The sequence below is a fragment of the Thunnus thynnus genome, chromosome 5 (genome assembly GCF_963924715.1).
Source record: "Thunnus thynnus chromosome 5, fThuThy2.1, whole genome shotgun sequence".
Taxonomy (NCBI): domain Eukaryota; kingdom Metazoa; phylum Chordata; class Actinopteri; order Scombriformes; family Scombridae; genus Thunnus; species Thunnus thynnus.
In genome coordinates this window covers 2,889,442-2,906,858 of record NC_089521.1, presented here as the reverse complement: position 1 = coordinate 2,906,858, position 17,417 = coordinate 2,889,442, and the positions used below count along the sequence as shown (strand labels likewise).

General features: G+C 38.1%; 2 protein-coding genes across 3 annotated transcripts in view; one reads left to right on the top strand and one right to left on the bottom strand.

Annotated features, from left to right (window-relative positions):
* The window catches only part of LOC137182480 (C-Jun-amino-terminal kinase-interacting protein 1-like), a 31,243-nt gene extending 22,151 nt beyond the window's left edge, over window positions 1-9,092 (top strand). For both annotated transcript variants that reach the window (XM_067588715.1, XM_067588714.1), the window contains 4 exons: window positions 2,872-2,982; window positions 3,392-3,462; window positions 3,697-3,795; window positions 4,891-9,092. In XM_067588715.1, the coding sequence (XP_067444816.1) occupies window positions 2,872-2,982; window positions 3,392-3,462; window positions 3,697-3,795; window positions 4,891-4,963 (354 nt within the window). In that variant the 3' untranslated portion in view covers window positions 4,964-9,092. The remainder of the gene's footprint in view (window positions 1-2,871; window positions 2,983-3,391; window positions 3,463-3,696; window positions 3,796-4,890) is intronic.
* A 1,471-nt stretch (window positions 9,093-10,563) lies between these two features.
* cstpp1 (centriolar satellite-associated tubulin polyglutamylase complex regulator 1) lies at window positions 10,564-16,815 on the bottom strand. Its single transcript, XM_067588716.1, has 9 exons — window positions 16,563-16,815; window positions 16,017-16,119; window positions 15,039-15,169; window positions 14,107-14,191; window positions 13,463-13,548; window positions 13,072-13,279; window positions 12,571-12,680; window positions 11,954-12,017; window positions 10,564-11,708 (listed from the first exon to the last, which is right to left on the bottom strand). Exons 1-9 carry the CDS (start codon window positions 16,642-16,644, stop codon window positions 11,540-11,542), a joined length of 1,038 nt encoding a protein of 345 aa, XP_067444817.1. The 5' UTR covers window positions 16,645-16,815; the 3' UTR covers window positions 10,564-11,539.
* Window positions 16,816-17,417: the final 602 nt, after the last annotated feature.

Sequence of the window (17,417 nt, the reverse complement as noted above, 5' to 3'; positions counted from 1 at the left end):
CACGTGTCATACTCTAGTACAGAATCAGATGACGAGACTGAATTATGCTTTCTTGTGAAAACATGAATAATTCTGATTTCTGTATGGAAGCCATTAGGCCTCCCACCGACACAATCAGTGGACAGCAGCTTGGCTCAAGTTAAGAGAAAAATACAAGAAAGTTGATCATCCTGGTGAAGTAGAGATGACATTCTCACAAGTGCTTTAAAGGTGAAATGTGAATTGGCCACATGATACCCCCCAATACAGTTTTTCTACCACACAGAATCATTTTTCATTAACCGCATGCCATCTTACAACACAGTAATCCATTTGAGACCTAATTTATTGATATGATATTTCAATATTAATCCAGCTTACTACAATGTGCTACGATGCCAAATGGCCAGCCAGTGCAGTTCATCAGATCAGCTGACATGAACGGCTGATGTCTCAACTGGCAACAGCTTCTGCACTTTCTTGCCTGACAAAATATTGCCTCAGAAAAAATTTAGTTTAGTTTAGTTTAATTTAGTTTAGTTTCACTACATCTGTTAGTGATCTGGACCTCCAGAGCACATCCTAATGAACTTTATCATGGACTCAAGCCCAAGGAAGTTGATTTTGTCACTTTTAGGATTTTTACTCAAATAAATAAATAAATAAACAATTGCAATAAAAAATCAATACCTTACCAATACATTACCTCTTTTATTTTCTTGTTACTCCCTGGGAGGTTAGGTGTGTTAACTACTTATTATTGGTTTAAAATTAAGGTTCGTCAGTAGAAAGTGGGAGAGGACTGACGTTTGAGAGGAATAAATGAAAGAATAGGGGTTATAATATGCAACACATGCAGAGGAATTGCCTATTTATTCTTTGAAACCTTATGAGCCTAAAAGTCTCTCCCAGATCTCTCCCAATCTTTAAACCTGCTAACTGATGGGTGGTGTACCATTTGCACACCATGAGTGGCTTCAGGTTGCGACAGCAAAGTAATCAACACAGTTATGGTATAACAGTGCATATTACATTTTTGCTTCCATGACAATAAGTGTTGGTTTTATACCCCGATGTCCTCTATCAGCTGGCCTAATAGTGTACTACACAAATGATCAAGGTTGTTTATTAAAGCTTGTTGTAAAGCTTGCTGGCTGAAAGATAGTTCTATATTTTGTAGCCTACTGAATGAGTTTAAAGGGTCAGTTCACCCTGATAACAAGACAACTCACCCCTTGTGGTATCTTACCACACAGATATTTTGATTTGATTTGGCATGGTCTTTTTATTAGGAATTTCCCTCAAAGGAGAGAAACTGTGGAAACTGGTCACAATGAGAGTATGAAATGAATCCAATGAAAGACCTGTGGCTGTTGAGAAAATGTAATTTTTCAGTGTGGAATACCATCCAGCTCCACTGCATTGGGGAGGGGGCAGAAATCTCAGAGGTGGAAATCTCAAAACCAAGACAAATTGAACCAAAACAATCTGTGATTTGGATGGACTGACCCTGCAAGAGACTCACATTCAGTGTGTTATATAAGTGGAGAGCTGTACCTGTTGCGGCTCTAATCACTGTGTTTCCCCTAAATCCTTCACCAGGGTCCAAATCCTTATTAAGAACATTATAGCTCAGAGCTAGCTACTTTAGCTTTAGGCTTAGTTTGGAAAAGGATGCTTTTTCTCCTTTCGACACATGTTTTACATTTTGTTCTTTGCTTTTCAACAGATCTACCTCTCTCTGTGAGAGAGGATTTCATTTTATTGATTACTGTATATGATCCACAACACACAAACACATAGAGTCGAACAAAGGTGTCTCACTGTTTTTGAACTTGCAGATACATATTAACCACATTACAAACGCATAACTGAAGTGGGTCAGTTATCAACTTGATGAAGATGTATTCATTTGGGTTGATTAGGATTGATGTAATCCATAGGGCAGTTGTTATTGATTCACCCTTTTAAGTCTGACTGAAATTAAATAGCATACATATCTGCTTGGTAAATAATTTGTCCCATGTTATCCTTTGACAAAAAACTCAGAAACCAAAAGAGAGAAATGTATATTTTTAATTCTTTTGTTTCATGATGGGGCCACCTAGTTTTCCATACCATACCATAGCATACCATTCCGTTATCGATCTACTTAGACCTTATTTCAATACAGCAAATCAAATCTTGCATAGATCAATAACGTGGCATTCTACACTGAACCTGATAGCACACACTCTGAACAACAACCCCGGTAGCTTTCCTGCTAAAGTCTCCTTATCTAACTCACAAACATGAACACACATCTTGTCCTGCACTTTAGCTTGTTGAATGAGCCACCAAACAAACATTCACTGTCGAAAAGTGCACCGCTAACATCAGTTAGCAGGCTAGAGAGCCAATTAGCTGCACAGCTGCAGCACATAAAACAGCATGTAAACATACCTGCATATGTTACTTCGGATATGTTCGATGCTGCTGTGGTCCTTACTCTTCAAAACCACTGCCAACAACACACTGTCTGTCCATGACATATAGCTACAGCATTTTGTTTACTTTGTTTCTATTTGATTCAGTGTAACACCAGCACTCAGGTAGCCTGCCAGCTACTGTCAATCAAACACAGACACCGATACACCCCTTCATCCAGATGAGAGAAAAAGGAGCATTTCTGATATTTCCTCAAACACCTTTTTATTTACTTTTAAAAATACAAAACTATTACTAATATATTTTTTAAAAACATGTTAAGATTATTTTTGACTGCAAAGAGGGATGATTAAATGTGATTTCATTTGGACTTTAAGAAGCAAAGATGATCGTGATGCTGCTAGTCAAGCTCCTCAGGTATGTTCATTAATTGACTGAATGATCATTTAACTTATGTGTTTACAGGTAGCATATAATCGGCGGTTAGCAGGGCAGCCTCCCTCAGCCTGTGTGCTGGAGGTCAGTGTGAGGGGTGTGAAGATCAGCGTCCAGGACCAATGTCATTCTGCTCACAGGGTACGTGCAGGACTATATCTACACATCTCCCTCCTCTCTTTCAGCACCACACCTTTCAAAATCAGACTGATGGAAACCCAGTGGCTGGTAATCATGGTGTTGACAACATGTGACCTCCCTGTAGTCAGGTGTAGAGCACTCTCCAGTGACATTCAGCAGTAATTATAAGCTACACCAAAAACGTGATGGTGGTTTTAACTGCTCTGCCAATGTGGAGATATATGCCAGCATTGTTTCAGGATCAGCTGTATTTAACTGCCTCACTCACAATTTTCTCAGCTAATGGGGATCCTAATAAAACAATAAACAACAACAACACACAACTAGACACACTCTGGACATGACGTCTTACATTTCTCTCTTTCTTTCTTTCTTTCTCTCTTTCTCTCTCTCTCTCTCTCTCCGTCAGGGAGACCAGTGTTTCCATTTCTTCCAGTTGAAGAACATCTCATTCTGTGGCTGTCACCCAAAACACAGCAAGTGAGTCAAACTACTTAAGAGTCTAATTAATTTCCCACACGTGTATGAAATTGTACCTTTTCTCATAGTCTGTTTAGTGGCATTACATTTCGATCATTATGATGTAAAGCTCACAAATGAAAGTGTGGTGACTTAATTCACAACTAACTATGTACCACAGCAGTTGTGCCTTAATTGCTTGTAAGAAAAAACACACTGTAAGTTGCCTGTGTAATGCTGATTATTGCACTGCAGGTATTTTGGTTTCATCACCAAACATCCTGACCAACAACGCTTTGCCTGTCACGTGTTGGTGGCAGAGACAACATTACATCCTCTGGCTGAGTCTGTGGGGTAAGACCTATTTTACTCTGTTCTATTCTGTTCAGTTGCCTAGGCTGCTGAAAAGTTTGGTAACAATTAATTTACAGGTGTGTCATTTCCTGATAATTTCTCATTCATTTCTCAGGACTTTTCCTGGAAAGAACTATGTGATTTGGTACAAATTATGGGCAAAAAATGAATTTCTTTGCAAGAGAAGCTCAATTTAAGCCAACATAAATATTAACTATATATGCATCTATTATTGGAAACTGTACTCTTTCTATTTTGAATTATACTGTATGCTTGCCTGTAGACAAATTTCTCATTTTTGCATTCCCCATAGTTAGTACCAAATTACATACCTGTCTTTTGAAAATTATTAATAAATTGATGTTGATGCCTATTGTTAAATGTTCTCTTGTCTATAGATAAAACATAGACATTAAATGAACAATAAAAGAGCCCCACTAGCAGCCCCTACTGGCTGTAAAGTTCATTACACCACAAAAGATGGTCAGAGCAAAGTGCTAACACTCTAACAGTAAAAGTATTACAGTACCAGTGTTGAAGGTTTGGCCAGATGTTGTGTAAAGGAAAGACCAGATGGTCTCAAAAACATCAGCATACTTTCTCTGGAGACCCTGAATAGATTTCTACAACATATAAAAACCTGGCCATTAGTTTTTGATAGTGTGAACAAAGTTTACATTTTGTCCCGAGAGTGGCACTAGAGGATAGTTCATGGAGCATCCAAACTGGAAAGGGGTTCATTTTCTGGAAATCATGAATGTCTTTGTAAATGTCATAGTAATTTGTCCATTAGATTTGATGTCATAATAGGAAATTTGACTTGGAGGTGGTGTTTGAGGGAAGGTCAGGGGGAGTTACCAAAAATATTAGGATTCATCCTCTGAAGACCATGAAAATTAACTACTAATTTCATGTCAGCCTGAGCAGTAATTGTCAAGAAATCCTCCTCTTGGCCCAAGTGTTGTCTTTTTATAAGATCAGTTACAAACCAGAGAGTTGTAGATGATAGAACAAAATTTGGTTTTTTATCATCTGTTTTGTCACATGCTTTTCTAAATTATTATCCTTTGCATTCTCTTCTCTCATGTCCCACAGGAGGGCCTTTCAGCAGTATTACAAAGAACATATTGGCTACTCCTGTCCCACTGAAGACATCTTCATTGAATAACACCTCTCTCCCATCCACACTATGTACTAAATACTCACTATGTGCATGTAAGCCTGGTCTTACACCACAAACTGGACCACTGCTATTATCTTCGTCAGACTACTTGCATGGTGGATTTCTTTTCTTAGCTGCATCCAATGATACAGCAAGCTTTTCCTTCCTTTGGCCATGTCAAATATAAATACCTCTATGGATGGATGGGATCACATGAGATCTCCATGCAGTAGTAACAGTTGTAACATAAACCTGCCCAAACTCAAACACAAATATCTTATATTGATGTATTCTATGGTCTAAAATTACTTCCACCTATATGTAACAACATGTAGATATGGGACGTAAAACCTCATATACATCTGGTATGTTGAAGCCTTCAGGACTATGGAGTCAATTTAGTGACAGAAGGTATATCATCAGTTTGTGAACCTGGAACTAGTGCTGAAATGAATTTAATAAATGATTAACCACCATCAAAAAACAATACTAGAGTCTTCAGCCACGCTAGTGGCTCTGTGAGGCTGTAACAGGCTCAGCAGTGCTTTGAACTAATGCTAACGTCAGTAGGCTAACAAGTGCAGATTGACAATGTTTACCAGGTAATTTTTACCATGTTCACCATCTTGGTTTAGCATGTCAGCAGATAACATTTTCTAATTATCAGTAAACACAAAACACAACTGAGGCTGCTGGGAATGTTATTAATTATTAATATTTGGGCATAAACCAAAGTATTGGACAAATTGAAAATCTGAGCTGATGATAGTGCTAAATTAAAAATCAGGGAGTCACCAAAGTTATTACTTTTGGGGAGCATGAATGTCTGTTCAACATTTATGGCAATTGTTCCAATATTTTTCGAGATATTTCAGTCTTAACCAAAGTGATGGATGGACACCATCCATGGAGCCACATGACTAGTGTGGCTACTAAAACTGCAAAACATTAGTTCCAGCTTTAAAATTAGAGGATTTGCTTTTTTTTCTTTCACATCATTGTAAATAGAATATGCTTGGGGTTTTGGTCAGAGAAGATAAGCAATTTGAAGACATCACCTTGGGCTCTGAGCCTTTGTCATTATTTTTGAGATTTTAAAAGCTAACACATTCAGTACATTAGAGAGAAAATCTCCAAATTGATGATCAAAAAAGTTGATGAAGCTTTTGCATTCATATTTTATGTTACATGACTGGAAACAAGCTTCATATACTTGGATGAGAAGGATTTGTACCTTAAGTTGCAGCAAGCATACATCAATTTTGTAGATTTTTAGCGACTGGTCTGTAAAGCACCTAAAAATGTAAAAATCTGTAATTCCAGCATTTTATTTTTACAGATGAAAAGCATTGGCCTGGAATCAAATGCAGGTCAACTGCTCAATAGCCAGCTATGCTTACCACAAACCACAAGAGTTTAAAATCAGAGCACAAAGCTAAGCTGCAAGTTCATTAAATAAGTGAATCTTCTGTCGTTAAATTAACTTCATCCTTGACTCCATGCAGTGCAAAATGGCTTCTTATTATCAGCAATTTACCCCTACAGTTTAAAAGCTAGAGCTTGGATGGGATATACAATAAACAAATGGACCTGCTTGTTTCTTTGCACAGATGAGGACATATTGATTTTTCAAAAAATATATATATATAAAAATGTAATTCTGTATCTTATAACCCCAAGACTTGACAATCTACTGTTGAAGACCTTTGGAGTTGCTGTTAAGGTGCCTAATTTCTCTTTCTGCTGCTTGATGTACCTTTTCTTCCAAATGTGGTTCCAACTACAAACCTGCTGTCCAGGGTTTCTCTGGTTGAGCAGTGACACATTTTTCTTTTCACTCGGTGTGATAAGAAGGCCCAAATGACGCTGTGCAATAGTATGTGTGCAACAGAGCAGTCTGGTGGGATGGTGGATCACTGTGCAGTCCAAGTCTGTCCATGTCACTCTCAGCTCAGACTTCGTTTGCATTGCCTGCTCAAATCTGGGACCAAATTTGGGGTCAAGTCATGGAGCACTCTCACAATTTAACATGGAAGTATTCACTTCTCACATAACATAAAGTATGTTTCCAATTTTTTAATTTTAATTCGTTTTTGTTTGTTTTTTTAATGCTGACTCAGTTGTCTAGACATGAAGGATTAATTTTCCATGCAGTTCCTCCTTGTTTTTGTGGTCAAGATGTGTTAGAAGGTGAGATCCAGGCACAGAGTCATCCAGCTCTGCAGTTGCCCTTAGCTCCACCAAACTTTTTAGCCTCTTTTAGCCCATTGTTTGGGTATATCAGCCCACAAACTCTGCTCTAGTCAACCTTGTTTCTAACAGCAGCAGGCATCTATAAACTCTGATAAACCCCACTGACCACTACCAGCACAGCACCAAACAAGTTGGAGACTAGCCGGTGAACACAGTGGAGCATTTAACAACTAAAGAGCCAGATATTTTTCTTTGGTGGAGTTGGTGAAATAGAGATAAAAAAAAATAGAGTGAATATTGGACTTTCATACATCAGAGCATCAATGTTAGCATGTCTGCTGGATGTGTAATCAGGCAAATGTTTGCCCCACACATTCACAACTTTTACAATTTGATATATGGCAATGTTGTCTTTTCAGTTTGTTCTGCTTTCCCCAAGTGGCCAAAAAATATTAATGCAGCTTTAAGGTCCAGGATTTAAAATTTTGGACTTACTACATCTGCATAAGCAGTTGGATTATATGATATAATCAGATTTGAGCAGGTAAAGTCAATGGAAATGAAGCTTGAAATGTTTTGTGTTCTAAAAACAGTGCCTATTTTTTTCTGGTGTAGTGATGATGACTGTCCTCGGTATTAACTGTTGAGTTCAGATGTCTCCATTCACAGAATCTACAACAGCCAGTCTCATTCAGATGAGTGTTCTTGTAGCTGGATATGGCTTGGTACACCTAAGATGGCTGCCATGGAACTTTGAAGATGTCACTGAGACTCAGAAAGCTGGGGTTATTTTGTACAGGAATATTGTCCTTTTATTTAAAGGAGAAAAGTCAGTCAGTTATTGTAGTCTAATGCTGTTTGATTAATGACATATTTACTGTACAACTGATCAATATTACACCTGTTGTATGGGAAAACCTTAGCCTGAACTGATTTGAATTGATGAATTTGATTTTAATGAGAATTGTGTGGAAATATGTAATTCATTATTGGGATTATAATTAGCATTAGAAGTAATAGAAGTATTAATAGTGTTAGCTGAGATTTTTGTGGAGATTTTTTTGTCCCATGATCTCGCTGCTTTTGTAGCCTAGGGAGGATAAAAATGCAGGGTAAAATGCTAAATACTGGTACGCTTTTGGAATGATGGTTAAAGGTAATGAATATCTATGCAAAGCATGCAGCCTCTGCCTGAAAATAGTGGTATTGGTCTCTGAAAGCTGTATCAGCTGAAGCCTTTACAGAGGTTAAACCAGTTTTTTTTCACTAAAAACCCCATTCCCTGCCTTTCAGACAGCCATTGTCTTCCATTCATTGCAGAACGGTATGAAAATGAAATTCTATTTTGTCAAAAATATAAGCAGAGACGAAGTCTACTATGATGGACTACACATTTAGTTTCAAGTCGGATCTTTATACAGGAGCACACAAGTGAATGAAAATCAATGGTAATCTGGAAGGAAAGAAAAACATATTTAAAGGTAAAAAAAAACTATTGAATGCTTTGGAAAGTAGTGAAGGAACTAAACATGCACACTACTGGAACAGTTTTTTAAATAATAATTTCACTAGCAAGCAAATCTGAGCTTTCTGAGACCTCATGTAGTGTACTGCACCACGTTCATTTCCATGCCAGCCATCCCAGATGTGCCACGGAAGGTTGTTCTGATCCACCAGAAAGTGTCCTTTCTATCTATTCCACTTCTGTGATTCTAACACCATGGGGATCTACTGTACATAACTCATCAATATAGATATATCCTGTATAGATACTGTATGTATGTATGTTTGTATAGGAGTTATTGTATGCTGTCAGTTTGACCAAAACCTGGGTGTAACACCGCATGACATCAATGTTGTAAAATGAAGACAAGACGCACAGACTGATGAAGATGATGATGATGATGGTTATTCTTGTCAATAAATCACGTTTACAACTGCAGATGGAATAAGTACTTTGATATGAACCAAAGCCCCTTTAAGATTGAGGTTTACCACATTTCCATTGATGATTCTTAAATGAAAGGCATGATTTACATTTGGCTACTTTTGCTAGACCTACTGCTCTCCACCACCATCATCAAAATATCAATGAGGGAATATCTTTTTGATGAATGGTGTTCCTCAGCCTTGGCGTTGATTCTACAAGTCTCTTGGACTCTTCTGGAGGGATGATGGTGGTGATGGTGGTGGAGAGCGCTGTCTAACACATCAGTCCAAAATCTCCCATAGCTGTACAACGGGGTTGAGATCTGGTGACTGTGAAAGTCATAGCATATGATTCAGATCATTTTCATACTCATCAAACCATTCAGTGACCCCTCGTGCCCTGTGAATTGGGGCATTGTCATCCTGGAAGAGACCACTCCAATCAGGATAGAAATGTTTCATCATAGGATAAAGGTAATGACTCAGAACAACTTAGTATTGATTTGCAGTGATCCTTCCCTCTAAGGGGACAAGTGGACCCAAACCATGCAGCAAAATGCCCCCCACAACGTAACAGAGCCACCAGATCCCCTCACTGTAGGGGTCAAGCATTCAGACCTGGACCAGTTTTTCCTTTAATTTGTCACCCGTCTGTATTAATGAAAACAGAAGGTACAAGGAAGTATATTGAAACAAAATGATATATTAAATCTAAAATACTGCTGTAATTTTCAGGTTATTTACATCAGAAGGGTGTTTCATTAAGCAAGATTACCTGTTAAAACAATCATATTTCAGTCAGTCAGGATTATTTTCAGGAAATTCCATTTCATAAAGAAGGTTTAAATAAGTCTGACTCAAGTTACCATGGACACAAGTCAGTTTGAGGTTTGTGTCAAATTTATCACATTTTGACACGATTGACTTACTGTGTAATTAAAATCTGGGGTCATATATTTTTCAGTCTTATGTATCTGCACAGTATTTTGGTGTTCAAATGTTATTTTAAATACACTGAAATTAAAGGTTATATAAGACTTAACCATGGCTGTAGCCTCGTAGCTAAATACCATTAAAGAAACACCCCCATACCAAGAAATTGATTAAAAATACAAGCTGGGCAGATGGCCAATCTTGAGTTATTTAAACAGTATTACCACCATATGGTGGCTGTTATGTCACCCAAGTAGCACAATCCAAACACTAATTATCTTATTTTCTTACATCCATACTTTACTTGATTTTCAGCACTTACTATCCAAAGAAATTTCACATCACTCACAGGTCTTTCAAAGTATAGATAGAAGAAAAAAAGCCAGTCTTGACTCATATTAGCTCAAGGTTGGCTTTATTAATTAGTACTACTCAACCTGTGGCAACACTTAGATTACCCATATGATGTCATCATGATACTTTGATGATGTCATCAGGGTAATCTGGGCAGGAGCGTCAAGAGTCAGATTAGCAATTATCAGAAACAGGCATCACAGTTACATCTTTATTATTCACAGTGTTAACGATGATCCTCATACATGTCATATCACATTCACATTTTAAGTGTCTTATCATTCTATTCACCAATTTAAAAAAGTAATAAATAAATTAGTGCTATACAGTTTATGATTGAGCTGCAGGTAATGAACAGGCAGGAAGAGGAAAATGTCCTGTCACTGTGTTCTTTAACATGCTCAACACAGCAGATTATTATTATTATAATACATTTTACTTTAGGGAACTTAATGTCCAGTGTTGTTGTCATCTTTAACAGAGAGATTTAAGGCAGTGGGAATACATCTACTCACACCGTGTGATAAGTTGATAAGCAAGGTTGGTTTGCTAACATGAAGTGTTACTTTTAAGAATAAATCAAGTATTTGCAGTCAAAACTTGCACCTCAAATATGAAAGAGGTTCCTATCTGTTATTACACCAGCTTCAGGTGTCATTCTGTAAACAGCAATGAAACCTTATTTTGCTTAGTAAGGAGCTGCTAACTTAAAGTAGCTAAAACAACTTTACTGGTTTAACTTTTTGTTAAACCATTTAAGTTTTGGTGTTTCATGACTGTATAGTATAAATGCTGTTTCAAGAGGCATCTCCAACATGACAACTAAGGAGAATTGGAAAGTGTGAATACATGTCACTGAGTGTTAAATGTAGTGTTATCACTGATATCCAACTTGTTGATCATACTATTTATGACTAGCTAAAGAAATATTACTTTTTATTACTACCAACCATATTACTACCAACCAACAGTGAGAGCAATAAAAACGTTTTGTTTAAAAAGATTACAATAAATATCCAAGGGTAGTCATTTCACTTGATCCCTCACTGCCTTTCTGGATTACATAGCAAACAGTTTTCATGCGAATCATAATGATCATTGTGAGTTTTGGACTTAAGATGGAAGGTGATGTGTCACAGAGTGGTGAAAGGCCAGAGGTCAGTGGTTGAAAGGTCAGTTTTCAGAGGAATCTGTCTCCTCAGTGGAGCCGTCGCTCTCCACCTCCATCTTCCTCCTGTGGTGGATGTTCCTCCTGGGGGAGGCCTTCCTTTGCACCTCCTTCAGCCCCCCCACTGCACTGCCGCTGCTGTTGCTGCTGGGACTGACTGAGATCTGAGCAATACTGGAGAGAACGGGACAGCATAAGAGAAATAAAGAGAGGAACAGAGAAAAGGAGAAGAAAAAAGAAAGCAAAGAAGACAGTAAGTAAAGAGCAATGAAAAGAAAAGGAAAAGCATTCAAAAAAAATATGTTGGCTTATTATGATGCAGTCACCCTGTGCAGTACACAGTATACAGTTATATGCCTGTCGATTTAGGTGTGTGTGTGTGTGTGTGTGTGTGTGTGTGTGTGTGTGTGTGCTCTTACAGTTTGTCCAGTTCTTGGTCCATCTCTGGGTCAATAAGCAGCTCTGCCTTGCTGGGTAACGCTCCTGCAGAGAACAAGGGAACAAAGGGAGGATGTAAGATTTCAAAGCTGTATTAATCCATATTCCCTACATTTACATTTCAATCTAATTATTCTGTGTAATGTGAAAGGGTTACTGGTAGTGATGAACCTAGAGCCTAAAATTCTGCAGCTCTACATATTTTTTTGTTCTTTTTTAGATTATTGTTTTGGTTTTACACTTACAGTCTATGCTTTTACACCACATTTACTGTGTGGTTCAATCTCAGAGCTCTCATCAACCCCTACATGAACCCACTGTACACTACCTGTCCAGCCCCAAACAGCAGACAACAGAGCATTTAGCAGCTAAAGAGCCAGATATTTTTCTCAGGAAACCAGAACTATATGGAGAGTGATTACTACTACTTCTGTTGTGATCTGGAGCTATATAAATAAAACTGAATTGACTAGTAGTAATAGCAGTAGTAGTAGTTGCACTAGTAGTAGCAGTAGTTGCAGGAGCATTAGCATTAAAGTAGTAGTAGTAGCAGCAGCAGTAGTAGTAGTATTTAGGTAATGTGTAATGTTTAACTTACCAATGGTTTGGTTAATCGTCTCATGTTTAGCCAGGCTCATTAGTAAACTGTAGTAAGAGACTTTGTCAGTCTGTTCCAATACTTCTCTCATACAGGACCTGGGAGGATGACTGTACACACACACACACACACACACACACACACACACACACACACACACACACACACACACACACACACACACACACACACACACACACACACACACACACACACACACACACACACACACACACACGCAGAAACGTCAGCTATAACACACACATAACAACAAACTGTTACAGTTAAGTGCTCAACGACACTGCACATAGATGAGGCACTGCACAGAAACAGGACAGAGGCAGGGAAGCAAATTAACATCAGAGGCCACATTAAAACACATACTCTGACACAGCTTCCACTATCTGACAGTCAAGTCTTTTATTGTAAACACTACATATACCATAATATTAAAGAGCAAGATTCTAGAGGGGTCTGGTGCCAGGACTAAAGTTGTTGTACCTGTGTTTTAACCTGTCACAGAGGGCATCTATACACTGAGCCAGAGTGGACGGCTCCACCCCGTCCTGCTGATGCTCCTCTTTGTCATTCTCCTCTGCAGCCACAGAGGGGAGCTGCTCGATGGAGGTGGATGTGGGGACGATGACTGTGTTTGGACTCTTCCCTGCTAACAGATCCTGGTAGATCACCAGCACACTGTCCAGGAACTCTAGAAACAGGATGTGGCAGATGGGTGAACATTAGTATAAGGCATCTGTTTTTAGCTGACTCTTTTCAAGTATTAGTAAGAATTGTTACTGTCTATATCTGGATTCTATCAACACTTGAGGAATATAGCCGAACTGATATGAGTTAAATCCTGATATGGACAGACATTATTAAACAGAAGTACCTTGGTAATAGAACTGCAGCTGGAAGGCGTAAAGGAAATCAGAGAAAGACATCAGACAGTCTATAGCGTCGTCCATCAGGACAATTCTACAGGAAAAGAAGAAAACCAGTTTAAAACACTATGATGTCAACCTGTTGTGTCAGTGGGTAACTGGTCATTTAAGGAGTTGTTTTCCCCTTCAGGACATCTACACATGATCAGTGATAATACAGTGATAAAACAGCATGGAGCCGTTGTTTTTCTGTAAAGAGAAGAAGAAACCTTGCAGAGGAGCTACTGTGCTGCAATCAAAGTTCAATCAGTTTCAACTTTGACCTTGTTTATCATGACTGACAATCAGGTCAGTGTAACACAAAGGAGGAACAAGAGGGGAGCTGTTGAGTGCAGGAAAGTGATAAAACCAAAAACACCACTTTAAACTCAAGTGTGCTAGAAACCATGTGTTTGTCAGGTAAGATGCTTGAAACTCCTTTTGTTAGTGTAGCACTGTCGCTCTGGTGTAGTTTTACAATTGTAGTGAACAAACACACAAAGGTGTGACCTATTTGGAGTTGTGATCCTGGTCTAAAGGTTTATTGGAGGTAGTAAAGTGTGCTGAGTGGAAAGGGTGATGTCTCTTGTGTGTGGTGGTTCAGTGTACTGACCTGGCTGCACTCTGCACCATCTCCACTGGAAAGTCTGGACACAGTAACTGCAGCAGAGACCTGTACTCCAACATTGACAGTAAGTCTGGAATACAACAGCACATATAGAAGGCTGCTTACTTCTCATTTACACATTGTTAGGAACAGGAAACTTGATTTAGAAGAGTTTATAGCAAATCTTATTACAGAAGTCTAGACTCTAGGATGATAAAGGTGTTTCAAGTAGATGCAAATAAAATCAAGAGCAACAAACCCACATGGTGTAGGTTACTATGGCAGCACAAAGGAATCGAACAGCCATAAACTATATGTTTGACTCAGATGAGTTCCCTACAACTGAAAATAGAGCAGCTCACCACTTCCAACCCAACAAAAATGGAAAGTTTTGAATCTGGATTTGCTGAAATTAACGCTGCACACAAATATCCTTTTTCTTGGTCACTTGGAATAAACTCAGTGGAACTTTATGGTGAACAATTATCATAATGTACAACACTAAATACTAAATAGCTTAATGACTGTCAATCACAAATCAGGGAAGAGCAGTGTTTCATGTTTGGACCAAAACACTGCTGCATGTTTTAAAAACCCAGCAACACAAAAGCTGAGGGCTGGTCGATATACATAATTAACACTTTTTAGCTACAAAATGTACAATTTTGAGTTTCCTGCACCTTCACCACATAGATTTGTTTCAAAGTCACCCATAGTAACAACCTATAAGCTACACAAGCCATGAAGCAGCTGAAAATGATACAATTGGAGACAGAGGTATTGCTAATTGGCAAGCTAATTGACTGAACTGCTTCTCTCTACATTTTCATGGCTGACTTCATGAAGTTGTCCACATCGCTGCTTTGTACCTTATTTTGTATTTAACCTTGTCATTGATCCAAGTCGTAATAAGCTGTCATTTAACTACTCTCACTCACCTCCACTCTTGCCGATCTGTCTGTAGCATCTCCAGAAGACTCTGATGAAGGAGGCTCTGTTATAAGGAGTGGCCTTGATGTAGTTATACTCTCTGAAGAGGACGTGGTTACTGTTCTTCACACTGCTGAAACTACAAACACAAATTTAAAAATGAATAGAATCAGTTAGCTAAATTCATACAGAAGATACACTGAGCTGCATTTACAATAACCAATGCATTTAGACAGGCAGCATCACAGTATTACTGTACATGTGAAACAAAAATGTGTGTAAATGTTTTTCACAGTTTGAAAAAAACAGAGGAACTTTATATTAAAACTGCAGCTATTTATTATTCTCACAAATGATTAATCTGACAATTATTTTGCTGATCAATCGATTGATCGTTTGGTCTGTAAAATCGTAGAAAATAGTAAAAAAAATGACCAGTACGATTTTCTAGAGTCGTCAAGTGACGTCTTCAAATGTCATGTTTTTCCCAACCAACAGTCCAAAACAATATATTCAATTTACTATAGTGTATGACAAATACAAGCATGAAATCTTCACATTTGAGAACTGAAAACTGAAAAATGTCGGCATTTTTGCTTTAAGAATGACTAATACAATTGATTATCAAAGTAGTTACAGATTAATTTTCTGTTGACCGACTAGTTGATTAAACGACTAGTTGTTGCAGCCCTACTTCATATACAGAAATGTGTTCAGATGTACAAATATGTACTGCTAGGTACATACATTATTGCATATTAGCTATGGTTGAGCATATTCTGCCTACATAGGAACATTGTCACGACTTTGTTCTTGGTATTAAACAAGGGGCTTGGAGTGGTTTACAATAATCTGTTAATGCATGCCATTTCGTTGTGTGTTCTTTTCATTTAAAAAGCCTACATCCGTTAAAACCTTTTCTCCAGGCCTCCTGTCTGAACTTTGTCTTTACAGCTGTGACTGACTGTGTATCCAGTGTGACATACTATTCAGCAAAGTAGCGGGTCACCCCAAACTGGGTGTATTCTTCTTTATGTTCCAGCAACTGCGTCACAGCATCACTCAGGTAGAACAACACGTTACTGTCCGCTGTGAGGAAATATAGATATATACACACACAGGGACGGATGGAAAGAGACACAGACATGAGAAATATAACATTTGACTGGTTGATAGTCTCAATTCATGTTCAGTACAAAAATGATTTTGAATAAGCTAGAAATTAACTCATAACTCACTAAACCCTAAGCTAGGAAAAAAAATCGTGCCTTTTTTCTCAATTTATGTTGCTAGCTGCGGTACCACACGTTGTGGAAACTCTTAAAATAAGCTAATAGCATTATGAAATCCTAATTATATTCACTTCTTTGAGTTATTCAAACGGGGACTCATTGAGCTGGTGACCGACACCTTAACGTTGACTTACTCGCAGCTGACTCAAAAAGTGCCTCAGTTAAAAGATTGGCTAACGTGGGTTGCAAGAACAAAAACACAGTTTGCTGTTAAAAATGCACAGTTAGCATAGAACCTACCGAGGTATTCGTCAACGGGAACGGTGGTATTAAAACGGTTCATTCTAGTCGTCATTTCAGGAGATAACGTCGACATGAACATTTATAAGCTTGAGACGTACGTAACTGTAAACAGTGAACTGTCTTGCTAGCTAAGTTCACATTAAATCATTGCATTTCTCTAGTCCTGGGATTCTGCTAGCTTTCACAGCGGTGACTGTCCGGGTCCTGACATGGTGGGCTTCCATGGAAACAGCGGGGATGTTGTGAGTTACATTAATTAAATGCCCCCGAACAACAGAGGGCACAAAGGTTCCTCTGCGGTTTTCCACATAATAATAATAATAATAACAATAATAATAATAATCATATTAACAATTGGTTTTTGGCAGAGATTTCTGTGTGGTCGACAAATAACATGCTATTATCAGTGGTGGAAAGTAAGTACATTTTCTGAAATACTGTACTTAACTACAATTTTGAGGTATTTGTACTTTGTTTGAGTATTTCCATTTGATGCTACTTTATACTTCCACTCCACCACATTTCAGAGGGAAGTGTTGTATTTTCTACTCCACTACATATATTTGACAGCTTTAGTTACTTTTTAGATGAAGATTTGACACAATGGATAATTTAACAAGCTTTTAAAATACAAGATGAAACCAGTGGTTTCCAACCTTTTTGGCTTTTGACGTCTTACAAAAAGCAGTTTGTAGTCGGGGTCACATTTCACATGTCTATGAGTTGTTAACAGCTCCACCAAATAGTGATTTTTCCCTCTAAACTTCTCACATGCTTTCATTTCAATAAATGTTCAAATGATCCAATATTTTACCAAAAATCAAATATTAGAGAAAAAGTCCAAAAACTGAA